Source organism: Mangifera indica, chromosome 4 (assembly GCF_011075055.1).
Source record: "Mangifera indica cultivar Alphonso chromosome 4, CATAS_Mindica_2.1, whole genome shotgun sequence".
In the NCBI taxonomy this organism is placed as follows: Eukaryota; Viridiplantae; Streptophyta; class Magnoliopsida; order Sapindales; family Anacardiaceae; genus Mangifera; species Mangifera indica.
In genome coordinates this window covers 18,460,973-18,486,027 of record NC_058140.1, presented here as the reverse complement: position 1 = coordinate 18,486,027, position 25,055 = coordinate 18,460,973, and the positions used below count along the sequence as shown (strand labels likewise).

The window sequence follows — 25,055 nt, the reverse complement described above, 5'->3', positions numbered from 1 at the left end:
TATAAGCTAACTTACATAAACATTCCATTTTTTATATTTTTTATTAATGTAACATGTAACCAATAACACAAAATGGAAGATGGGAAGAGAGAGATGTAGTAGTAGCGGACAGATTAAAAAAAATGGGGGATTCAGAAGAAATGGGGGTTAGAATCCGCACTCTTGAGAGTTTGAGCAATTAGCTTTTCAGCTTTCCTGTGGATTATTTCTAACCTAATGCTTTGTGGCTTCATTATCCTTGGCCTCACAACTCTTCAGTTTAGACCGTAGTGTTTTCATCAACCTCTTCAAATTCATCATTAAAAGCGACTAACTTTCACAAAAACTATAAAAGCGTTCAGTGATATCTTGATTCTGCATCCTCATTAACTTATAAATGAATAGAAGTGTCTTCAAAAATGTTTGGCGTCTTTAAAAATCATACTCATCAACTACTACAAAGCCAGATCTGAGTCTTCTTCTATTCAGATTTTTCCTGGTAGGGAATATCAATCCATGTGAGCTGTGTCACATGCAGGCCAAGGACTAAATGTAAAATGGACAAATCAATTCACAATTCACAACCAAATCTATTCTACAATCTCCAAAGAGTAGAAAAGTGAGTTGGTTTAAACTTTGTCATGGATTAGTTGGCTGTAAAGCCTGTTATTCTCCATCCATGGGCTAAGTGGCAAAAATTTTCTTCTGTTGTTTGAATATGAAAATGGCATTGGCATGTTCATACGTTAAGTTGAGCCTGGTCAAATCTATATGATTATGAAGTATTAACAAAATAAAATCTTAGAGGGCAAGAGAGTTGAGGTAAGTAGCTTTGACCGACAAAGAAGAAATGAAAGTAGAACTTTTTCATTGTTCTTTGATAAACTGCTACGAATGAGGTTGATTTTTGTAATTCGATTGAACTAAAATTTTATGTGAAGGTTCAAGACCCATTGTTCTTTGTTTTGAATGACAAAGATCGGTTTTAGAGTTTCAATCACTGTTATTGAGCCCAAAATTAATCATTTTTTGAGAAATAAACCTTTTCTCAACAAATAAAGATTAACAAAACGAATGAAACATTAAAACATTCAAATAGAAGATTTGGGTTCGAATCTTTATTATACTTGTGAAACTTTGAAAAAATTACTCACCAAAAAAAAAAAAAAAACTCTTATAAATGATTGCTTATTATTGTTAAGACTGTTTGATCTTGAGATTTGGTAGCGTCTGCTTGTAATTCTATTTAGTGAGAAACTTATACTCTCATTGTTGATTGATAGTTTCCGTAATTCTATTTGTGTTCTTGTGGGTGATTATATAATTTATTTTTGCTGTCTGTAGTTTCCTATTAATCTATTGGGAGAGAAATTGCAATACCAATGAAGCTAAAACAATTACATATCCAACATTATCAAAAACTTGCACCACTAATGAAGCTAAACCCATTCTAAAAATATTAAGATCACATAACCTTATACCAAATTCAACCAAGTCATAGAAGCAAGTTTTATTCAGTTGCTGGTTGGGCAATATACAGATTAAGCAAGAAGGGCCAGTCATTGTAGTCCAACACCAAGTTTACCCAAGCCACCAACATTATGAAGTTTATCATTCATGAAGATTAGCCTAAATTATTGCAGAAATGAAAATAATTTTTTGCCATTATGATCAAGGTGAAAATGTTGATAAATGGATTACTTATCCATTAGCCTTGAACATCTACAAGATAAAATTACAACAAAAGCAGAACCACGAAATGTGTTCCCTTTCCCACAGAAAGTCGAATTCTGTGAGCCAGGAAGCCCTTCCCATCTACCTAAATGACAAAATATTTTCCTCATAATTGGTGAAACTTACGATATTAGAAAATAAATCATTCTGCCGATACTCAGGAAGCCCAGATATAATAACTTTCCTTGAACAGTTTTTCTCAGTATCATAATAAACAACAAAAAGATGACTTGATAAAATCTTCGGTACCAGTAAGATCTCGCCTGAAGGGACAGTGCCCACAACAATGTAATTCTGCTCCTCCTGTGGCTGCAATCCATTCCAAATCAAAGGCAACAGAAAAGTATGCTTAATCCATACATTGTTAAAACAATCCTGCAATATCCAAATACTTACAGTTATATTATCAATCCGATAACTGACTAGACCCGGCCGCCCTCTAAACACAATCAAATCAGACTTTCGGCCATCTTCTGGAGCCCGTTCAGGCAATGTAATCACACTAAAACTTTCAGTCTGCAAATCAAACGCCACCAGAACATTTCCATTTTCACTACACATGAAAGTACAACTTCTTAAATACACAATCCCATCTACACAAATGCTTTGGCGTTGAGGGTAGCAAGGCGGCCCACCGCTAACTAGCCTCCATGAATTAGTCCCCAAGGTGAAGACCCTATACTCAGTTTCTCTACCAGGAATACCCCACGAATTTAGAACTTTGTATTGCTTACTAATAGGGTCAAAACCAAATGAATTGACGCAATAATATGTTGAATTTACCAACGGAGAGTTTAACGAACAAATCAATGGAACATCGACAGATTGCCTCATACTGGGATTACATATAGTGGCGCAAATGCCGAAATCCATACAAACTAAACCGTTAACAGAGTGGGTGGAGTACCGAGAGAAGCGAGGAGGGATAGTGAGGAGATCAACGGCAGCTCCGCCGTTGAAGTCAACGGAGAAAAAACGCTGGCCTGTTTGGAGTGTGGTGGGGCAGGTGATGAGCAAGCCGAGTGGTTTGAATGGAAAGCGAATAGCATGTAAATTTACAAAAGATGGATTGGGAACGATGGAGTAACAGCGCTTGGAAACACACCTAAAACGAATAAGAGATTTGAAGGGGAGTCTCGTGAAAATATCAAAGATCAAATCGGGAGGAATTGATTTTGATTTTGACGATGACGATGAAGCTAAATATAGCCGTTTTTCCATGTCTGAGGCACTGAATTTCAAATAAAATAAAAACCCTAATATTGAATTTGAAGCACGTACCAGTCGGAGATGGAAACTGTGTTCTGCCTGCTGTAGTCTTGAGTAAAATTGTCGTCTTTGAGGTTGTTCCTGTTTGTTGATATATATCAACAAAATGAAATGATGGGCCAGATTGCAGTGCTATAAAACTGAAAGGACAATGCTACACTTCAAGATAACTATGAGGGTCTTTCTGTAATTGTCCTTCAAACATATAAAAATGCACAATTTACTTTTTTTTAATCACATAACAAAGCGCTACCTCTTAGTTCCCAGGTAAATGACGATGGTCTGACGCTCTGATACCATGTGAATAAACCCTAGACTAGTAAAAAATCATCAAACAGGTCAAGCAAGCAAAAAGTTCATAGAGAGAATAAAGAGAATTCTAGAAGACTGCTGCGTATTTTCATTCTGAAGAATAATAATCAAAAACCCTAACTGTTACAGTCATCGTGCATTTTTATATGTTTGAGGGACAATTACGAAAGACCCTCATAGTTATCTTGAAGTGTAGCATTGTCCTTTCAGTTTTATAGCACTGCAATCTGGCCCATCATTTCATTTTGTTGATATATATCAACACTGTTCACACTTGTAAGCACGAACAGGATTGGGCCACGTTTCTCAAGTGACTTTGTCCTTGGGCACGGACCATGAGCGACCCAGACTCCCTAAGAAGATTGGTTCCCTTTTAGACACTTTATATTTATCATATTCTAATTTAACGAAATTATCTTATATATAAATTTATTTTTGTTATTCTTTTTAATCGTTTGGTGTCATTTTTTTATATACATTGTGTTATTAAGTCTACAAAACAAATAAAAGATTATTTGATATAGATTAAATACCATATTGTAAAAATTAATTTCAAAACGCTGGTTCGAAATGCATATATAGTTAGGTTTGTGGGATACAGGAATCTAGAACCTTAGGAGGTTTTGCATGGTTCAAAAGGCACAAATTAGAATTTGGCTTGTCACTGAAAACTTATATGATGTATCTTTTATTCTTTATGCTCAAAGGGGCTTTGGCATAAGACTCATATATATGACATAGCATTTAAATCTATAATATGCCTTGGCCTTTATTTATGATTGTTACACCGTAGAAGCAATTAAATGTCTGTAGTGTATGTTATATGGATTATCTCTTTGATGTTTCTATGTTTGAGCTTGTAGATTTATGGTGGTTTAATGATTTTATTTATTGCTTGAATCATTTGTGAGCCAGAACTGCATCAGTCGACTTAATTTGTAAATGTGTGACTACTCACTACTTCATTGCTTTAGTAGGTACTATTTTGTTTACTTGATCACAAGTTATGAAGAATTAGTCTTAGAGGTGATTTTTGTGGCTTTTGTTGAAAGGAACAAAGAGAGCAGGCGTTGGATGTGGAATTAAGACCCTTCATGGTCATTGATTTAGCACTTGAATGTTGTAGTGTTAGATTATATCACATCTGACTCTGGGAGATGTCTAGCAATACTCTTGTATTTGAATATGATATTTTCAGCAGTGACTTACCTTTCTGATTTTATTTTCAGCAGTGTCTAGCAATACACTTTTTGTTTGAATTTATGCACCTTCTGCTTGAATTTTTATAGCTATTGTTGGAGATACATAAAACACTATCTGATAATGTGCCTAAAGAAGTAAAAGGCAGAATGGAGCAGGCGGCTTTGGATGAAATGTGCAAAGTTCTTGATGGTGGGATGAGGGGTGCTGCCTAGTCTTTTGATCGATGGATTGTTTAAACACTTTCAATTTTGTCATTGATACTGTTGAATTGACTTTGCTATATGCAGCTGAAGAGATCAAAGAAAAATAATGCTTCCATAGAAGCTAATCTTGTAAAAGATTTTGACAATGTATGCTAATGCTTTATTCACAGTCAATCTTGAATTTTATGCTTACTGGCATGTTTATGTCTCTCTACTTAACTGTGCTTTATACAAGATTGTGAATGTCCCCAATTCAGGTTGAGATGATTCTGCAGGCACTGGAATATGAAATGGGTAACTCTTCCTTTAAGATGAATTTTCTGCTTGTACTCTCCTTTTTTAATCTTACTCATTTGCTATGATAATATCATCGCAGAACATTGGGAAGGTGCTACATTGGTTTTCCTTTCAACAGCAGGTAAACTTGCAACCAGTTTACAGAGAGAAATATCGTTGTTTCTTGGTTTTACTGCTGAGCTATTAAGTTAATTTTAGTGTTATAAGGAAAATTTCGGACGGAGATAGGTAAGAAATGGGCAGCCGAGACTTATCATAGAAGAAATTCAAGGTTGGCAAACAAACTTTATTGACACCCACCCTGGTTCAATGAGCCTCCTATTCTCGTAAAACAAAACCTTTTGGAGGGCCAAGGGATGGAGTGCCCATTCATCCGGACATGCACTACTTTTTCATCTTTCTTTAGTCTTTGGGTAGGGTAGCTACTAAACAGTTTATTAGCAAGCAACCAAAAGGGGTTACTATTAGCAATCGAACAACCATAGCATCAAGCTCTTCTAATCCAGTCCACCATAGTACTCCTGTATCTAGGTTGTGCCAACACTTCGTGGGACAAGCATGTTGTAATCATTATGTATTGAAGATGTCATCTTTGAATATGTTTTTCAGTCTCCAAATGTGAAAGCAGGAAGAACTCTTCCTAGCTTAAATTCTCTGAAAATTGATGCTAGTGTATTGACGGAGTCAAATTTTATGAGCATATATAGTTGAAAATAATGGAAGAGGTACAAGAGTATTTTTGGGTTTCAAAGTATTAGAAAGGGTCAGGCGGTTGGTGATTGAGGATGCATTTAATACGTTTCCACAGCATCTTGTAGTTAAAAGGCAGGCTGCTATCATCAATCAATTATACTGAAACTACTGCTGGTGAATCTTAAGCAACGAAACTGGAAATAAAATACATAGAATGAAAAATTGTAAATTCCGAATGAGACAAGACAAATGGGATCATCCAGATTCCAGGCGACTAAGTTGCAAAGATGATAAAACATTTACAGAAAACGTGTGGGCCAGCTCATTTTGTTGACTGCATGGATGATATGGGATACAATCCCAAACTCCCATCCCTTTCCGGGAAGAGGATACTGGGTATATGGTTATCCTATCACTCCTTTCTTTTTTTAGTATCTAATTAGATATTTAAGTAATCTAGTAGATATTCAGATAATTAAATAATTTTAAATTTAGTATAAAAATGTCGATATTCAGATAATTAAATAATTTTAAATTTAGTATAAAAATGCCTAATAAAATATATTATTTAAATATCTAATTAGATACTCAACTGGATACACATAACTCACTTAAACTTGAACTCGATTTAATTTGTAATAATGGAGCTAGAACTCGAGCTCGGGCTCATCGAGTTCATTGTAAATAAGCTTGAGTTTGGTTCGAGTTTGATTCGAGCTCGAAGTTTAGTTAACTTGTTATTAAAATAGTATCATTTTAATAAATATTGGTCGAAATGATATCGTTTTATATCAAAATTTTTAATTTGTGAGTTTGACGAATAACTCGAGTTCATTTAGGGCTAACTCGTTTCAGATTAATTCAAACCAAGCTCAAATTCGAACTTGAATTAGCTCAGTTCAAATCCAGCCTAGTGAAGCTACAATGGGCTCCTATAATAGTAAGTGTTAGTTTGAGGCAGTCAAATGGAAGAAGAGAGAAGTGTTAGTTTAATGAAGACGATCTCTATCTCTTCTGAGACGATGACTAAGAGATGAAAACGTCTTTTTGTCGATGGAGACGAAGAGATATCTCTTTGTCTCTTCATCGATGCTTTGTTTCTGTTAACGAAAAGATATTCATTGACGAAGACAAAGAAACATTGATGTCATCTCCTTTCAACTATCGTCATACCGATAATGGGTAGACAAGAAGTGAAAAAACTGAGAGATTTAAGAGTGAAAAAACTATTTTTCAAACCCGAAAAAGTTTTGAAACTAGAATAAAATTATTAGTTTTCAAAACGTAAAAAAAAAAAGAGAAAATTATAATTTTTTTAATACTATTAATAAAATAATGATTTTATCTTTAATTTTTATAAAAAATTTAAACAAAAATTAAGTAATAAGTGAGTATTTAAATTTTTAAAAATTTATAAATATATATTTAGATTTTTATTATATCTTAAATGAAAATAATTATTTTGCCCTTATTATCACTGTAAGTGTTTGTTTAAGGGAGTCAAATGTAAGAAGAGGGAAGCGTGGATCCAAATCAACAGCTGTTCTTTACCTTCCACCGACAACTCCATCTCTACAACACATTAGCCCTCTGTTTATTTCTATTCCAAATTAAAAATAATTAGTGAAGAAGAAGAAAGTGAGGACAAAGAACCAAAAAGACAGCAAAAGAAAAAGAAAACATACAAAAGGAAATAAGTGGTCACACATGGACAGTTAAAGCATTCCATTTCCGTCAATATATCGTCAGTGTTTGATAATGATTCAAGTTGAACTCCACAAAATTATAAAAGTAACAGTAACTGGGTCTGGCTGGATTTGACTTACTTGAATCCATAGCATTGGATTTGAATCTCACGTGTTTCAAAAAATATACATGATTGGCCCACCGGTACAGATAATTTGTCCAGTCCACCTTACATTTTTTAAAGTTTATACTCATCTGGTTGAATCTAAGCCAACAATCAAACGTTGGAATCCAACATTTGTTTATCAGATCCCATCCGCTCTTGTGATTCTACAGAAGCAAGCAGCACACCACAAAATAAACTACACAAACTGTCCTTGGAGGGTTATAATGATCATATTGAATAGATTAAATTTTAGATACTGTAATTAATTTCATAATTAAGCCAAGGTTTGTTCTTAATATGGGCTCATTGAGTCTTTGTCAGAGAACGATGCAGTATCGTCATTATCAGAGAACCAATCTCATAATTTTGGATATTGATGACGACGTCACATAACGTCTTGAAGATTCTAAGTTCGTAGCACTCAAGCTACGTTGGGGGTAAACTAACAGAGTTGCTTTCTGCTATGCACATCCCAATTTGCTTTTTTCAATTCTAAATTCTCTGCCATCCAAATTACTTAAACTTTACCCTTTACAAGGGTCTTCTTTCAGAAGAACAAATCACATAGACTTATCATGTTCTTGTGGACATATTATTTATTCTAATTTCATGTATGAGCATGCATGCCGAATGAAGAATATTAAATTGGTTTAGGCAGTCATCAAAGAGGAATCATATTTTCTTTGAGCTTGCCGCCATTGATTTTCTATCGAGGACTAGATCTCCACATTAAACAAATTTCTTAGTTTTTAACCTTACCAATGGCAAAATGTATAAAAGATGAGATATTTCAGTCAAACATGGCCATCTACTCAATAAGTCCAAAAATATAAATAAATTAGACTGCATTAATGGAATTATTTATAGAATCAAAATCAGCATTTGGGTGAGGTGGGATTTCGAGTTTCAAATTGTTACCACGCCATTTGTAGAGATTTATAAAGACCCAAGTTGAATTTATTGGATGGGATAAGTATGATTGGAGCATAATTCAATACATACTAAGATGTTTAATCTCAACTTGATTTTGAAATGTAACTATACTAATGACATTTGCAGACGTTGCTATTTAGAAAAGTCTATTGCTATATGGTTTTTGTTGGAGACTCAAATAAATAAGAGTCTCACATCTAATAAACTTAAGTAAAATGAATGGTATATAAGTGTTGTGGATTGAACATTAACATAAGCTAATTGGTTTTGTGTAATATGAGTTTCAATCTTCACACTTATAAGCACAATATATATTTCCGACATAAGTAAAATGAGTGGTATATAAGTGTTGTGGATTGGACCTTAACATAAGCCAATTGGTTTTGTGTAATATGGGTTTCAATCTTCACACTTGTAAGCACAATATATATTTTCGATATGGTATCAGAGCACGAGCCAAACAACGGGTTTAACAACCTAAGTGTTTCTGGATACAAGTGACAATGCACCCAGCCACAAACCGGTTGAGCCGAAAGGCAGGTCTAACAGCCTAGGTGTTTGCACTTAAACAGGAGTGTTTGAGACTCAAATAAAGAAGAGTCCCACATCTAATAAACTTAAGTAAAATGAGTGGTATATAAGTGTTGTGGATTGGACCTTAACATAAGCCAATTGGTTTTGTGTAATATGAGTTTCAATCTTCACACTTGTAAGCACAATATATATTTTCGACACTTTTGAATCTGTACGTTAACACTTACAATGATATGATATGATCTAAACAAAAGATTTTTTTTTTCGTTATTCTTCAGAGGTCAGTGTCAATAGAATTAAGATTTTGGACCACACAATCCGTGCTCTTTAATCTGTAGATGAGGTTTCTGTGAAAAATAGAAAGACAAGAGTTTCAAGAATCAACCAACCCGGCCTGTTAGTTTTGAAAATTTTCCTGTTGTGACTTTGAAGAGGTGGAAAAGTAGTTTTGATCAGGGAAGGCAAAGTTTTGGGGATTTTACCATATGGGTTGTTCCTTGGTGTTGCCACATTTGTTTCACTGAAGATTTTTGGCACGTTAGTTGTTGATGAATTCAGTACGTTTATCGGATTTTTCAGATTGATTTTCCTTTATAATCTGTGATCTCGGAAGTGGTCAAAGCTGATTTGAGGTGTTCATTTGGCTTAAATTGAGAAGTGATTGATGAATTGGGTTTCAGTTGTGCTAATAAGCTGAATTGTCATTTAGAGTTGAAGGGTGTTTGGTGATTCCTAGTTTTGATTGATGAAGTTGGCCGTTGGCGTCTTGAACAATTTGTCAGTTAAAAAGTTTCCAAAAACTACACTGCAGAGTTAAATTCTGATTAAATTTTGTTTTTCTTTTCTTGCTGGATTTGTATTGTACTATTTGAGAATTTATGGAAGCTTTGGAGATTCTGGTATATGAATGAATTTTTACCAGATTGTTGCTAGTTAGCCATCTATGATTTTATTGCTTAACTGATGGCAGCAAATTCACCATCTCCAAATTCATCTCCCACTGCTGTGCCACCTCCACCACCCACCACCAACAGTCCACCACCATCCAACACCAGTCCACCACCGTCTAATACAAGTCCACCACCTTCTGAGCCCAATGCAAATCCACCTGATCAATCCACACCTTCTACTCCATCACGTCCAGCACAGTCACCACTCTTACCACCACCTCCTCAAAATGCACATTCACCAGCATTGATACCTACACCTTCTCCTCCTCCTCAACAATCTAATTCACCTTCCCCTCCACCACCATCTCCACCTGTAGCCAATCCACCGACAGGCTCATCTCCATCACCACCACCTTCACCATCCAATCCATCAACGAGTTCACCGCCCCCACCACAGCCTGTATCTAATGCACCAACGAGTCCACCACCACCAGAATATACAACTACACCACCATCTGTTCCAACAAAAGCTTCGCCTCCACCACAAACACCATCTGCTCCAGCTAATAGTTCACACCCGCCCCCTCCACGACCATCATCAGTAAAGCCACCAGAAATTTCTTCCCCGCCACCGCGACGAACTGTTCCAACAAAAGCTCCACCTCCATCACAAACACCATCTGCTCCACCTAATAGTTCACACCCGCCCCCTTCACCACTATCATCGGTAAAGCCACCAGAAAATTCTTCCCCGCCGGCATCACCATCATCCACCCCACCTACAAGTTCATCCCCTGTACCAGCAGTTCCTCCTAGTAATGCAGCCCCATCTTCTAATCAAACTCGTTCTCCAGCTGCTTCTGGAGGAGCTCCTTCTCCTTCAAATTCTTCTGCGAAGTCACCAGCACTCCCACCTTTTATAAGGCTGCCACCACCTCCTCCTCGAACTCCACTCTTACCAACTCTTAATGATTCTAGGCCTAGTTCTCCTGAAAATTCTAATCCTTCAGGTAGTGGTAGCATCAATACCATAGGTCTTGTGGCTGTTGGAGTGGCTGTAGGACTAATAGCACTTACTCTCATTGGACTGGCTGTTTGGTGCCTGAGGAAGCGAAGGAAGGAGCCTTCTGCACTGAATGATGTCTATGTTGTGCCATCCCCTCTGGCCTCTTCCTCCAGATCAGGTGAATTATTGATGCTCTGTACTATTTTTTGTCTGACAGGCTGTTTTTCTGTGTCAATGCTTATCTTCCATCTCTGTGAATCATATTCACGTAGCACTTCACCATAAATTTGAAAATTGCCACAAATGTGGATACTGGATCATGATGTAATGTCCTCAGATGTTGGTGTCTACAATGCAGTTTATATGCAGTTCATCATATGCTGGTCAATATTGAAAATTTTGAGGGATTTGTCTGTTCTCAAAAGCAAATCAGATGACAGTTTAAATTGATTGCCAAGCAAAATCAAGAGGGCAATTTAATTTATGTTCAAACTAAGTTACATACGAAACTTGCTTTCAGATTATAGAGAATTTAGACCGAGATAGAAAGTTTTCCAATTTTTTAGATGTATTTTATGTAAAGACTGATGCAAAGATTTGAAACTTGTTTTCAGAAACATCTTATACAAAGTCAACAGCTTCAGCTCCACTTATAAGAAGTGGTGGTTCTGGGAGCGAGTGGGTGTATTCGCCTAAAGAGCCAGGTGGATTGGGCAATTCAAGGTCATTATATACATATGAAGAGTTAGTCAAGGCCACAGATGGGTTTTCAGCTCAGAATCTTTTGGGTGAAGGTGGATTTGGCTCTGTCTACAAAGGGTGCTTACCAGACGGGAGAGAAGTAGCAATAAAGCAGCTAAAAATTGGAGGGGGGCAAGGCGAGCGGGAATTTAAGGCTGAGGTTGAGATTATTAGCCGTGTACACCATCGACATTTGGTTTCATTAGTGGGTTACTGCATTTCTGAGAATCGAAGACTGCTTATATATGACTATGTCCCTAATAATAACCTTTATTTCCATCTTCATGGTAATGAAATGACTGAGTTTTCATGCTAGAGATGATGGCAATGGCCTAATCCTGAACATTGTGCTTCTTGGAATTGTAGGAAAAGGTAGACCAGTTCTAGACTGGGCAACACGTGTAAAAATTGCTGCTGGCGCAGCTCGTGGAATAGCTTATCTCCATGAGGACTGTAAGTATCTATTACTCTGTTTCTGTTTTTAATTGCTCTGTTCAACTTCATGTTGATTTGACCATGTATATTAACATTTATTGAGACATAGTGGAAATAAGATGAAGTATCAGTTGATCTCCAGAAATCACAGTTTCACTTCCCTTTCATCCCATTCAAGCTTGCAGAAAAACGAGCTATTATTGGCCTTCTCCTTATGATGTTCGTTGTCGAGTTGAATTCAGCTAACATAATTGAGATAAAATAATTATGACTACTTAAACCTGAACTAGTGGGTTAAAAGCAAAGGAGGAGAGTGAGAAGAACTATAAACTCAGATATTCTAAGTTCTACTATGTCCTGGCTTCTCCAATAGAGCCCCAACCATGATTCATTGATACTTATTTTGACATTATGCAGTAAAGAATACTATTATTTATACGTTTATCCATTTCCAATTTCATTATGTGTCTTTAAATTCAAGTGCTTAATCTTCAATTATCTCCACACTGTTCAGAAATTTTTATGAGAGTAGGATGTTAAATTGATCAAGATAGGCATGCATCTCCTTTATAGTCAAATGAAGCTTCTTTCTGGTCAGAAACAAACAAGCAAACTAATGCACATATAAGCTATCTGATATTTCCTTTATAACTGTAATTACTTTTGGCACAAAATAAGTTAATTTGGGATTTATTATTGATTGAGTTCTTTCTTAGATTCTTCTTTATTATTTATAACTAACTTTGTAATTCTTTATTTACTTTTCATATCAGGCCATCCCCGTATTATTCACAGAGATATCAAGTCATCGAACATTCTTTTGGATAACAACTTTGAAGCTCAAGTGTGTACAATTTATCTTTCCTCAAACCATGCACTCTTACCGTGTAGACTAGGTTTTTACAATTTATGTTTTTTAACATCACAGGTTTCAGACTTCGGGCTTGCCAAATTATATCTTGATGCAGATACACACATCACCACACGTGTTATGGGAACTTTTGGGTAAGAACTAATCTATCATAACCTTACACTAACAAAGAAAAATATAAATATTTTGTGGAGAGATGATTGTGTGGGCATTACTAGTTTTTGCCTCGAAGCTGCATAATATGTGTATTGACCATGAGCATATGTCATAAATACATCATTTTGTTGTTCAGGTACATGGCCCCTGAATATGCATCAACTGGCAAGTTGACGGAGAAATCTGACGTCTTCTCGTTTGGAGTTGTGCTTTTGGAGCTAATTACAGGCAGAAAGCCTGTGGATACATCCCAACCGATGGGAGATGAGTGTCTGGTTGAATGGGTACGTCTTTATTGATTACAAACTTGTCTCAAGTCGGTTGCCCTTTGTCAAAAAATTGTCAACTTACTATTCTATAGAGCACACACCTTTTGTTTAGGCATGCATGAATATTGACTATATATTGGACATGGGTTTAATTCTGGTACAATTTTGAACTATGTTATGCTGCTTCTTTTTCACCTAACTCGATCCAGTTGAAATAGGAGGGTAATGCTGTGGCAAGAAAGTTTCTGCTAAATCTTAGGTTCAGAGCTTTTAGAATTGAAGTGTCCTTTTACTCTAAATGTCGTTTCTGCTATAAAAAGATTAAGAGTTGTAAACTCTAATTTGATAAATTATGGAAGAGGCTAACTTCAAATTTTTAAGTAAACCCTGTTCTTTTCTATGTTTTGAGTGGTTGAGCATATAAAGGAGTAGATGGAAAGAAAAATAGGGACTTGATTGGCGTAATTTTTGATTGGCGTAATTTTTCCAAATTTTTTAAATGAGGACAGGCATGATAACAGCAATCTTTATACATAGAAAATGTCTTGTCTAATATTTATCCATATCCACATAAATGCATCCTTCGAAGACAGTTGTGTGACGATGGGCTGCATCGAGATAAATAATCCTGTGCACTGGAGCAATATTTTTTTTTTTAAGGGTTGACCTTTTCTGACCCATGGCTTTGTTATTTTCAGGCAAGGCCATTGCTAAGTCATGCTCTTGAAAATGAGGAATTTGACGGTTTGGCTGATCCAAAGCTTGGAAAAGACTATGTGGAAAGTGAAATGTTTCGGATGATTGAGGCTGCTGCAGCTTGTGTACGACACTTAGCCTCCAAGAGGCCACGTATGGGACAGGTAATGAACTACTATTTTCACAACCATCTGAAGATACTTTTGTTATATGTTCTGTTTAAATTTTAGGACATATGTCGGTTGGACATTTTCTTAGTATGCTTATGCTTCCCAGGTTGTCAGAGCTTTTGATGGTTTAGCTACCTCAGATCTAAACAATGGAATGAGAGTTGGTGAAAGTGAGGTTTTTAACTCTGCACAACAATCTGAAGAAATTAGATGGTTTCAAAGGATGGCATTTGGTAGTCAAAGTTACAGTACAGATTTTTTTAGCCAGAGTAGCAGGGATGGTTAAGAAGAAAGGTAAATATTGGTCAGGAGATGTATGCACATCTAAAGCAGGAGGGTTTGCCTTGCAGAAATGGATCCATGTTCAAGTTGGTATCTTCGCAGTCATAGCTCAGCTCAGAGCATGAAACAGAGTAATGCCTCGGTCTCCTGAATTGACCTCACTTATACATAGAGCTTGATTTTTCAAACCCTCAACACATGTAATTAGGTTATTTAGCATCAACATATTAGTGCATTTGTTTGATCTTGTAATTACCCCTGACAAATTTTTCGCACTACACAATTTTTTTTTGTATCTTTCTCAACCCCACTCTTAATTTTCTGTTTCTGTTCAAGTTGAAGGACAAGAAATCTAATTTGCAAATCTTTTTAAAGATTAAGTCGTAAAGAAAAATTATTGCGGATGCAGTTTGGTTGTCAACTTGCATTGAAAGACAAGAACACCTTAAACAGTAAGGCTTGAAGTTGATGGACAATGTTGAATATGAAGAAACCATTAGGACAACTGATGATTTCTTGACGTCCAGTATTCTATTATATTTTGATTGTCCCACCTGAAAGCAATTGTTGCATTACCTAATTGATGATGCAATGCGTGAATTGAAGGAGAAATTGCCACCTTTTGTAATTTTGCTTTGCACGTATCATTCTTTCTGCTTTTACCCTTCATAATACCTGCCCGGAGGACAAGGAACCTATTCCTTAACAACACACCAATGACTTGTATAAACCATTTTGCTTCTCCATCCTTACCTTCTTCCTTATTCTTCATTCATGGCTATGGAGGATTGGAACATGCTTGCTGCAGATTGTGTTGTTATTTCCTGTTGCTGCGAATGCTTGATCCTTCAACTCATCTTTTTCATCTTACTCAAACTTCCATGGAAGCTCATTCGAAAGGCGAAAGAATACGCCAAGACAAAGATTCACCGTAGAAGAAAAAAACAGAAGATTATCAAAACAATGAAGGGTCGATATCAGGATGAGATTTTGCAATGTCATGGTGGATCTGAGTTAACTATACAAGTTGAAAGCTCTGGTTTAAGCTGTTGTATGGAGGAAGTTGAGAAGGTGTTGGAGGAGTTTTCAGAAAAGGGAGAGTTTGCATTTGGCAGCTTTTGGGGTAGGGAGAAATCAAGGAACTCATCAACAAATTTAGCCCCTCAGGAATTTTATTTTAGTAACAGAATTGTACAGTTTGAAATTGTTGAAATATCTGCTTCTTTAAATTACTCATTTCCTTGTTAATATAACAAATATAATAACCATTCCACATTTTACCAGAAAAATAAACACAAACCCTAGATCTTCAAGAAAACACAAAAATTAAGAACTATTGCCTTGCATTGAAAGATAATGGACCAACGATGATCCACCCATTTCACACAAACCTCGGCTTGTTGATTGAATATAACAAGCCGAAGAAACCCATAGGTCAAGAGATTACACGAGTGTATTTCTCAAGTTTTCAAATTTGTAAGGGTAGACCAGAAAAAAGCTCAAAGCCTTACAGCCAAGCTTAAAAATATTTTCAGATCTAGGCTTGAACACATCAGATCAGGTTTAATAGGCCAATTGACATCATTTTGATTTATCCAAATTTTTATCCTTCGTGATCATGGATGTTTAATGTGAACCCCTTCACATTTTTGTTTTCAAGTTTGTTTTTTTTTTTTTGGTAATTGTTTTTCTTCTTAGTTTTTTATTTTGTTGTTTTTGAGGAAATTATGTTTAATACTGGTTTCGACATGTATAAAGTCTGAACAAAATCTAATTTGAGATAATTTTAAATGTAAAAGAGCTTATTTGCTATCTCTTAATTAAAGTTTAAATTCGTTTATAAAATTATTTAATTTTGGATTTGACCTAAGTTGTTTGAATTTGAGTATTCAAATCAATTCAAACTTGACTCGTTTTATAAAAAAAGAGTCCAAGGAAAACTCGTTCAATCCTTGGAGTGAACTTGACTCGTTCAATACAAGATCAAATTTATTAGATCAAATCCAGCCTTTGTCATGTTTGGAATTCTGGGTGGGAATTTTAGAAGTAGAAGGAAAAGAAACTGTGACACCTCACCCTTGATTATTGTCTCTTTCCGAGTTTAACTTAAAAGCTTGTCTTTGCGGTTAGGCATACTGACATTCTACAGATTGTTATAAAACTGGGTTTTTACATTCTTAACCACCATTTCTAATGAACTGTACCCCTTTGGATTAAAAACGGCTCCATCATTACTCCAAAAGGCCATGACAAAAATTTTCTAACCTTTACTCTCAATTGCCCTTTTCTACGTTGATGATACCTTTCAAATTTGAAAAATGACTACCGGGGTACCAATATGGAAAAGTATTTCTGATCTATTATGCATGGTCCCATTTGTTTTTCCGGATTGCTTTATCATCCATGATTTCCTGACAGATTTAAAAAATTTCTTTTGTTTTGGAATGCGAGGTACCCAGATGAAATGATTTATTTCTGATGGGGATAGAGGCTGGATTTGCATATGATTTAGTCAGCTGGTATTGTTGCAGTATTTGCACAATAACTATCATGCAAAATTGCAACATAACAGTGATTATTTCTTCCCACCCAAAGTGGTTAAATGGGTTAACCCCTTAGTAATTCTAATGTTTTATAAGTTTTACTAACCCTTGAGATGGTTAAATGAGTTAACCCCTTAGTAATTCTAATGTTTTATAAGCTTTATTAACCCTTGAGGTCAATCACCATTAATTTTCTCTCGTCTCTGTCATGGAACCGAAATACATCACAATGCATACCCAGTTTCTATTCCTAAATACTAATGCTAAAGGTGAGGAAATGAAGCAAATGTTTAACTGGTGAGTTGAATTAAGTTTTCCCAAGAAACAAAGATTAACCAAGTTGAATGCAAACATTTCTGACTATGCAAATCAACAAAATTTGTTCCTCTTAATTAACTTTTCTAAACATATTTCCAATATAATACAACATATAACCAAAAATTTTAAAACGTTAAAAAAGATGCATGGTGTAAGTTAAACCAAATTTGTAGATATGTAAGGAATTAATCTACCTGTTCAAGATATGCTACAGCTACATACAGCCTCTGAATAGCTGTATTGCGTTCTGACAGGGAATACTTTCTAGTAGCAAGAATCCCGTCCCCTATTTTACAGTATAAACATTTTGGGCAGATCTATACAACTCTATTTCGTTGACAGGTTCTGCCGCATTCAAAAAGTATCATACTTGATGCCTGGTTTGTGTGCTGCTTTCATGACTTGTTTCTTTTTTATTTCCATCCCTAGTGTGACTAGTTCTTTCTGCTATACGTGCTGTAAAACCTACAGTTGTTGGCCGCAGTGATCTCTGCCTCACCATCTCACAGTACTGAGGGTCATTTGTCTTTCCATCATTCCTTATCCACTCTATCATTTCATGATACATGGGAAAGAACCTTGTCTGAACAGCTACATAAATGAAGTAAGGGATTAAGGACACTGTCACCACAAAAAGTGTGACAAGCCAGTAAGAAGGAGTAGGTGCAAGCGCTTCAACGAAGACTTTGTAGGCATTGGTAGATCGAATTGGAGATAAGTTCCCATACACAAACATGAAAAAGTACCAGAGAACAATAGAAGCCCACATGGCAAGATGATGGAAAATGGTGAAGTATTTCATCGCCATAGCCCACTGCAGGTTCACAGCCCATACGATGCATGTATACATAGTAATACCAAAAATATCTCTTCCAGCTGTGTTTCCATCACTATTAAAGGCCTGACGCTGTAGTGCTTTTGCGCAGAAGAAGAAAATCATTGTGCCACTGAGAACCCCATTTAACATCCAGCCAATTATCCTCCTCCAGCTAAAGAGCACATTTTGCACCCCTTCTTGGTATAATACAGGGAACTGCCATGTGAAACAGAACAAAAAATAAAAAGCGATCGACTAAGGTTTTCGCAAGAACACCAGATCATGTTAATGCTAAAAACAGAAAAGCTTATTAGATTCCCTCTTTTACTAATAATGTAAAGGAGAAGTAAATAAACAGTGGCAATTATTACCACTTCTATGAAACCAAAACTAGAGGGCGCATAAAAGTTTTCCCAAGTGACTTTGTAAAGTTTAAAGCAAACCAAAGGGAGTTAAGGAAGAAGTAACTCAGCCAACTGGTAGGATCAAACATGCAAGGTAGCAGATGGTCTTCTATAATATAACATGAAATGAGGAAGAAAGGGAAAATTTTTAACAAAATGGACATTAAAGATTCCATATGTATAGATGGGGAGCTTACCTTAACACAAGATGCTGCCGATACATCTTGCTCAAAAATACCCATAATAGTCACCGGACATGAAGAGAACAGCACATTATAAAGTGACAAAAACCAATCATTGTACGCAGGTTGCCCTGAGAATGATGTGTGTGCCTCATATAAGAACAGAGAGAAACCAAATACGATGTTCTTGTAGAAGAAATAGCAAATCTGCCAAGAAAGGAAGACACATATCAATTTACCAGTTATGAAGCTGCAGCTCACGTGAAGATTGCAAAATCTTCAAAGTTCTCTTATAATATTGACCTCTCAATTAATTGCTGGGGTAAAAAAAGTTGATGTTGGAAACTAATATGTAAATCTTGAGGTATAAATAAATATGGGTTTTGTTACCATTGTTGAGAGCCTTCTATAACACCAATGTCCATGTATAAGTAGCAAGCGCTCCAGATATCGGAACTGAGCTATGGCAACATCGCTTGACATGACAGCCTGAATTGAAAAAAAAAAAAAACCATTAAAAGAGTTCATAAACAATGAAAAATAAAGCTAAGGAGAAGTATATTTATCAACCATAATTGTATAATAATCTGATGTGTACCTGCATTCCTTCAACACCACTGATTCCAACTCCAACATCTGCTTCTTGAAGCATTCCCACATCATTAGCACCATCGCCAATAGCTAAAGTAACTTTTCCAGTACCAGTTTTAACTAATCTTGTAACCTGGGTTTTTAAATTTCATTGTTAGCAAGAATTTATTCCTTAGTTCGAAGAATACCAAACAAAAATAAACCAGGAATGGAGGAGATAATCTTTTCAATAACATTAACTCACCAGTGCCTTCTGTCTTGGTGATGAACGACAGCAAATAACGGATGCACAACCAATTGCAAGTTCCAAGAACATATTTTTCACATCATCCTCAAGGGCATAAGTCAGAGATTTCCCATCAATGATCAATGCAAATGCATGAGAGCTGCCACCTGAGGCAGTGAACTGACCCATCCCTTCAGTTATCTGATGGAGAACACTTTGCTTTGATGCCTACAAGTCAAGTCCATAACCCGTATTAATCTCATAACTCTCAGTCAAATTAGATAGCCCAACCCTACTGGGTATCTTTAGAAACATAAAGCCTGTCCTAACATGTCCGCCTAATGACTAGCATGAGAAATCATGGCCATCAGTTGTAGATGATATGGAATATCAGGAAAGCCAAAAAGAGATATCCTCAGATGTAGTAAGAGAAAATGTGACAACTACTGAATCCAATAAAATAATTGATTTATGGGGTAACGTAGATGAAAGGCAAAAATGGAAATGAGTCACATACTAGGTTTTTTCAGATATTTGCAACAGAAATTTTTCATTGCATAGTCACATAAATCTGAAAAGTACCTCTTCAGGAGCTTTTGATGTTAAAGGGGTCATTAATTTTCATTTTTTATAATCTTTTCATTAATTGTTACCTTGATCATCAAAACTATAGATTTCTAAACAAGCGAAATGTTTCCACAAAAAATACTGAGAACAGAATATCAAAGAAAGTCTGGACGTAAATCTACCTTGGTGAGTACAGATTTTTCTCCTGCTTTTTCCAAAGCTTTGATTTCTGGAATTTCCAAATTAATTATGATCTGCTTCATTCCTTGTCTAAGCAAACTACAAGCATAGCTGCAAACATTTTTCTCTTAGTTTGAGACCTTCAAAAGTCATAAAGAATTAACCTCAATTGAAAGCATTAACATTGACAGTTATACACAAATCATACCCAATATTGATAGCAGTCTCCATCTTGTCTCCAGTCAAAACCCAGAGCTTGATTCCAGCTTGAGCAAGCTTGTCAATGCAGTCTGGGACCTGAAATGCACAAAATTAAACCAAAAAACAGTTCATTTCAAATATCCATTTTCTATCCATGAAAAGGTTCAAACAAATGATAATCCTTAGATCTTTCTGACTCACCCCATTTTGGAGTTTGTCCTCTACCGCTGTTGCACCAAGAAGAACTAGATCCTTCTCAACCTTCTCTGTTACTTCATCAAGCAATGTTTCACGATTTGCACTAACTGAATTCTTGGCCTCCCTGAACTTCTGATCGAACGTTTTGTATTCTTCATCATCAAGTTCACGATATGCAAGAATCAGTGTTCTTAGTCCTGCATCAGCATATTCATTCACATGGTCCCTAGTCTCATCCTCAAAACTGCTACCATTTTTGGCAAGCCTCTCAAACATGACACTGTATAAGACAAAGGATAATGCTGATATTCAAATGGAATAAAAAAGAGAAATTCCATGGTTTTAGGGTAGATGATTGCAAACCTGTCAGCACCTTTAGAAAGTAATAGTAGCTTTCCCTCCTCATCCCTTACTATCACAGACATCCGCTTTCTTGTGCTGTTAAATTCTAAAACATTCAACAGCTTATACAACCTGCGAAAGAACACAAAAATGAATAACTATTTCAATACCTCAGCAGAACTTTTAGAAGAGTAACCATGTTTTCATGCATGCAAAGAAAAACACACAGATAGATTAGGAAGCCTGGAAGAATATATAACCCCTGTTGTTCACCTGGCAATGATTATCAAGAGTATCATAACAACCAAAAGTATCATGGAGATGTTACAAAGAGTTTCAACCTAGGACACCAGCCTTCAGAAGTGAGCAGTACAGGTGGAAGAATACTGCCATGACCATCCAACATTAAATTTTGCTTGATGCAATCTAGAGCTGATTATGCTTGCATGGAGAAGATGACCACTAAAGTGGTAGCTCTATCAGAAGCACGACTGAGCAAGAGATAGCCATTGACCTTTGAATTTGGTTTGCATTAAACATGAAGATAAACTTTTTTTATGGTTATGTTTGCATCAAGGTTGATGCAAATTCTAATAGGGCATACATGCATACCAAAAGCAGTATAAGAGGAAAGTATGCATAGTTTCTTAACACTACCAATTGCTTTCCATTTTATTTAGACATGACTATAGTCACTGACCTGTCAACTTTCTTGCCAGAAACTGGATCCAACTCACGCACTGAGACACTTGTCTGCGTCCTTTTGTAAAATTCAAATCCAAATTCTCTTGCTGCAACCACAAATGCTGCTTCATCTGGTGATTCAGCTTCGTATGAAACCTTACCAGTGCTTTCATTCACTTCAGGTATGGCAGTATGGCAAACTGCCAATAAAAGAAAAAACTTCTGGATAACATCTGAATGAGGCTGACTAACCCAGTTCCCATTCATTATCCTTTCATCTTTGAAATTGAAGCCTTTAATGGACGATTTCGACCCAGTAGAATCCTCCAAGTAGTTCACACCATTTAACTTTCCACTAAAGAATCGTGAACCTTCTTTTCTATCCATAGCTTTCTCAACCTCTGTAACACCATGGCCATAAGCTGTTCCAGCTACAGAACACTTGATGAACTCCATTGAATTGCAGGTCAACGTTCCAGTCTTATCAGAAAGTATAGTATCAACTTGGCCAAGCTCCTCATTCAAATTTGAGGTACGTGCATGTGCTGGTTTGTCCGACTCCTCATGGTACATTTGAATGTCTTGATTTATAAAGATGCACTGAAGAACTTTGACAACTTCTATGGACACATACAAGGAGATTGGAATGAAATAACTATACAACATTAGGACTGTCAAAAAGTGATAAATAGATGCATATGTTACTCTTTTAGGGTCGAAGAAAATAGTAGAACGATCAGGCCTAAGATACCACCTTTTCATCTGCTGTCCTTCCAGGTCTTCATCAGTTGCAATGCCAAAGAAAACAGAACCAAGTAAAGCCACCAAAAACACAACACAAAACATGAAGTAGATGACTCGATCCATCTTCTTCTCAATTTTGCTTCGCTTTGAAGGGGGATCGGTAGCATTTTGCATAACCTTTGTATCATGACCAGTGAAGATAACAACACCATATATGTAGTCTGTATTCCTGAGTTTTGAGTCTCTAAGGAGGAACTGTTGAGGAGAAAGGGGATGTTGCTGCTCTTCAAATTCCATCGTCCCAACAAAGGAGTACAAGTTTGCATTTGGGTCTTCACATTTAATGATGGCCTTGAAATCCCGGAAGTCAGAGTCCTCTTGTAAGAATGAAGTTACCTCCAATGCTTGTTTTAGTTTCAAATTCGTCTCTCCATCAAGATTCATGGTCCCAACATAGCAGACTGCATCTTCATAACTAGATGAAAGCAACACGAGGTCTGCTGGAAAGAATTCATCCTTCTCTACCTTCACTATATCTCCCACTCTCAATGTACTCCATTTAGTATAAGCAAAAGTTCCATCACTTTGATGAACTTTAACCTTTCTATTATTTACTTCAATGTCCTGAAAAAAGTTCATAAGCAATTTTACCAATCTAGCTGAAATATACATATATCTACAAGGTCTTCAAATAAGTTGGCAAGTGAATCTATTCTCAAATACTCATAGAATGGGCTATAAATGTAGTTAAAAGCAGTGGGTTGGGTAGACCTGGCAGCAATAGAATCAAATTAGCCATTCCATGATGCTGTTTCTTAAAGCATATTAGTTCCAAGATGGTAGTGTAGTACAAATTCATAATCAGAGAACTCCCAAAGACCCAATTCAAATCTTATGTTTAATTAAATCTTTGTATTAAAAATTATCAACGTTAATGCTACTTTTTTAAGCGCAAAGATTTAAATAAATGAATCTAACTAAAGCTACACATCCTCCCCAAAGCATGAATTAAGATCTAAAAGCCCTTTACATTCCACATTCAACACAAAATAGAGACAATTCAAAGAAAAAAAATCAAATGAAGGAAAGATTTTAAAATTCTTCTCTAGATTTTAGCTTCCTTAAAAGACCTAGTAAATAACAACATATGGTTATTTATTTGGTCTTCAACAAAACCATCGGAAACTTCTCCTTCCAAAAGTTCCCCATATACTACGCAGTTACAATGAACAGACAAGCTAGAAAATTAACTGAACACACAAAAACAAGAACATTACTAAACAAAATATAATAAAACATACCTGTTTGGTTCGCTGCCAATCTTCAATACCCTCTTTCACCATTGTTGCTCCAATCACAATAGTTAGGGGAATAACAGCACTTACAGCCGCGTAAGGAGCAAGTGGAGTGAAAGCCAATATACCAGCAACCAAGAAGTAAAAATTGGCAACTCTCCTGAACTGCTCAAACAATGATTTAGGCAAGAATGTGGCAATTGTATACTTAGTAGTCCTAACATAATTACTGCAGTATTTTCTCTCTTCAGCCTCAAGACAATCAGGCTTATTACAGTCCACTACTCTTGAGAATCCTGGTCCCCCTATCTGAGAAAGATCTTCTTGCAAAGATGCCTTCCCACATGCATATGCATAGATTTTACTCAAACGCAACTTTTTCCTTGCACCACCGGCCATTAGTCGATGCTAGTGCAAAAAAAATAAACAAATAAATAAATAAACACAAAACAAAAACAAAAACTACACAATTTACTATCTTCAAGAGAAAATCTGACGAATGAACGCAGTCCTCTTGAAGAAAATTATTCAGGGACAATACCGAGAAACCAAAACCTTCCCTAGTTTAAATTTTTATGATAAGTTTCCCAAGTTTAAATATTTAACACACCTAAGAGGATGAAAAGGTTAAGCTACCATAAAGTCTCAGCTACAACATAGGAAACAAAAAGCAAAGGCTTTGAAACATAAAGAGAACTGAATATGATTCAGAGAAGAGAAACAGACAGCTGGTAACGCAATTCAGACCTTTAACAACTTGTGATTTGTGACACTAGAGCAAATATACCCATATACTCAAACAAGTCTGTAACTTAAAAAGTGTTTGAAGATGAACAAGAACTGGGCTTGTCTGAGCCGTTGATGTATTCCCATAAAATTAAACACGAGAAGGCGAATATGCCCCGGTTTGATTGTTTTCTCCCAAAAACCTTCAAGGCTCGATCGATGAATCGGATTGGTTCTCGACGTTTTGACTTTGAAAGATGACGCGCATTGGAGTCTTCTTTTTTTTAAATTATTATTTATTTATTTTTTGGTCTGAGAAAACGAGAAAAGTTTATCTACATTGTGAGGAGGAGAAAAGAATTTAAAGACCATTTAGTTTTAGTTTTTGAAGGTTATTTTGATAATTTATTTTTTATTTTTTATTTAATTTATCAATAATAAAAGATTATAATAATTTTTTATTATCTATATTGACGTGACAGATAATATAAGTGATAATCTAATTATCATAT

At 35.9% G+C, this 25,055-nt stretch overlaps 4 protein-coding genes across 6 annotated transcripts; 2 read left to right on the top strand and 2 right to left on the bottom strand.

Moving 5' to 3' along the window:
- Positions 1–1,616: 1,616 nt before the first annotated feature.
- On the bottom strand, positions 1,617–3,072 carry LOC123215041 (F-box protein At5g62510-like). Its single transcript, XM_044635082.1, has 2 exons — positions 2,110–3,072; positions 1,617–2,022 (listed from the first exon to the last, which is right to left on the bottom strand). Exons 1-2 carry the CDS (start codon positions 2,932–2,934, stop codon positions 1,795–1,797), a joined length of 1,053 nt encoding a protein of 350 aa, XP_044491017.1. The 5' UTR covers positions 2,935–3,072; the 3' UTR covers positions 1,617–1,794.
- A 6,175-nt stretch (positions 3,073–9,247) lies between these two features.
- Positions 9,248–14,899, top strand: LOC123214593 (proline-rich receptor-like protein kinase PERK9). The gene is made up of 8 exons (XM_044634460.1): positions 9,248–11,083; positions 11,520–11,933; positions 12,013–12,099; positions 12,855–12,925; positions 13,010–13,086; positions 13,245–13,392; positions 14,076–14,237; positions 14,350–14,899. The coding sequence occupies exons 1-8, from the start codon at positions 9,973–9,975 to the stop codon at positions 14,527–14,529; spliced, it is 2,250 nt and encodes a 749-aa protein (XP_044490395.1). The 5' UTR covers positions 9,248–9,972; the 3' UTR covers positions 14,530–14,899.
- A 119-nt stretch (positions 14,900–15,018) lies between these two features.
- On the top strand, positions 15,019–15,831 carry LOC123214594. The gene has a single exon (XM_044634461.1). The coding sequence runs from the start codon at positions 15,300–15,302 to the stop codon at positions 15,771–15,773; it is 474 nt and encodes a 157-aa protein (XP_044490396.1). The 5' UTR covers positions 15,019–15,299; the 3' UTR covers positions 15,774–15,831.
- A 1,707-nt stretch (positions 15,832–17,538) lies between these two features.
- On the bottom strand, positions 17,539–24,820 carry LOC123213948 (putative phospholipid-transporting ATPase 9). 3 transcript variants are annotated; one of them, XM_044633593.1, is made up of 12 exons: positions 24,428–24,820; positions 23,824–24,225; positions 21,795–23,146; positions 21,116–21,226; positions 20,756–21,032; positions 20,562–20,650; positions 20,356–20,464; positions 19,625–19,834; positions 19,388–19,513; positions 19,180–19,278; positions 18,805–18,996; positions 17,539–18,419 (listed from the first exon to the last, which is right to left on the bottom strand). In XM_044633593.1, the coding sequence occupies exons 2-12, from the start codon at positions 24,214–24,216 to the stop codon at positions 17,751–17,753; spliced, it is 3,627 nt and encodes a 1,208-aa protein (XP_044489528.1). In that variant the 5' UTR covers positions 24,217–24,225; positions 24,428–24,820; the 3' UTR covers positions 17,539–17,750. The 3 variants fall into 3 exon arrangements, with proteins under 3 accessions (XP_044489528.1, XP_044489526.1, XP_044489527.1); XM_044633591.1 differs by having other exon boundaries at positions 24,565–24,820; XM_044633592.1 differs by having other exon boundaries at positions 23,824–24,820.
- Positions 24,821–25,055: the final 235 nt, after the last annotated feature.

Bases quoted from the DNA above. Each gene is read 5' to 3' on its own strand.
- LOC123215041 (XM_044635082.1), bottom strand. From the start codon at position 2,934: ATGGAAAAACGGCTATATTTAGCTTCATCGTCATCGTCAAAATCAAAA. The intron at 2,023-2,109 runs GTAAGTATTTGG...AATGGATTGCAG, and splicing joins ATCGGATTGATAATATAACT to CCACAGGAGGAGCAGAATTA.
- LOC123214594 (XM_044634461.1), top strand. From the start codon at position 15,300: ATGGCTATGGAGGATTGGAACATGCTTGCTGCAGATTGTGTTGTTATT.
- LOC123214593 (XM_044634460.1), top strand. From the start codon at position 9,973: ATGGCAGCAAATTCACCATCTCCAAATTCATCTCCCACTGCTGTGCCA. The intron at 11,934-12,012 runs GTAATGAAATGA...TTGGAATTGTAG, and splicing joins CCTTTATTTCCATCTTCATG to GAAAAGGTAGACCAGTTCTA. The intron at 13,087-13,244 runs GTAAGAACTAAT...TTTGTTGTTCAG, and splicing joins CGTGTTATGGGAACTTTTGG to GTACATGGCCCCTGAATATG.
- LOC123213948 (XM_044633592.1), bottom strand. From the start codon at position 24,216: ATGGCCGGTGGTGCAAGGAAAAAGTTGCGTTTGAGTAAAATCTATGCA. The intron at 23,147-23,823 runs GTATGTTTTATT...AACTTTTTTCAG, and splicing joins ATTGGCAGCGAACCAAACAG to GACATTGAAGTAAATAATAG. The intron at 19,514-19,624 runs GTGAGTTAATGT...TTAAAAACCCAG, and splicing joins CACCAAGACAGAAGGCACTG to GTTACAAGATTAGTTAAAAC.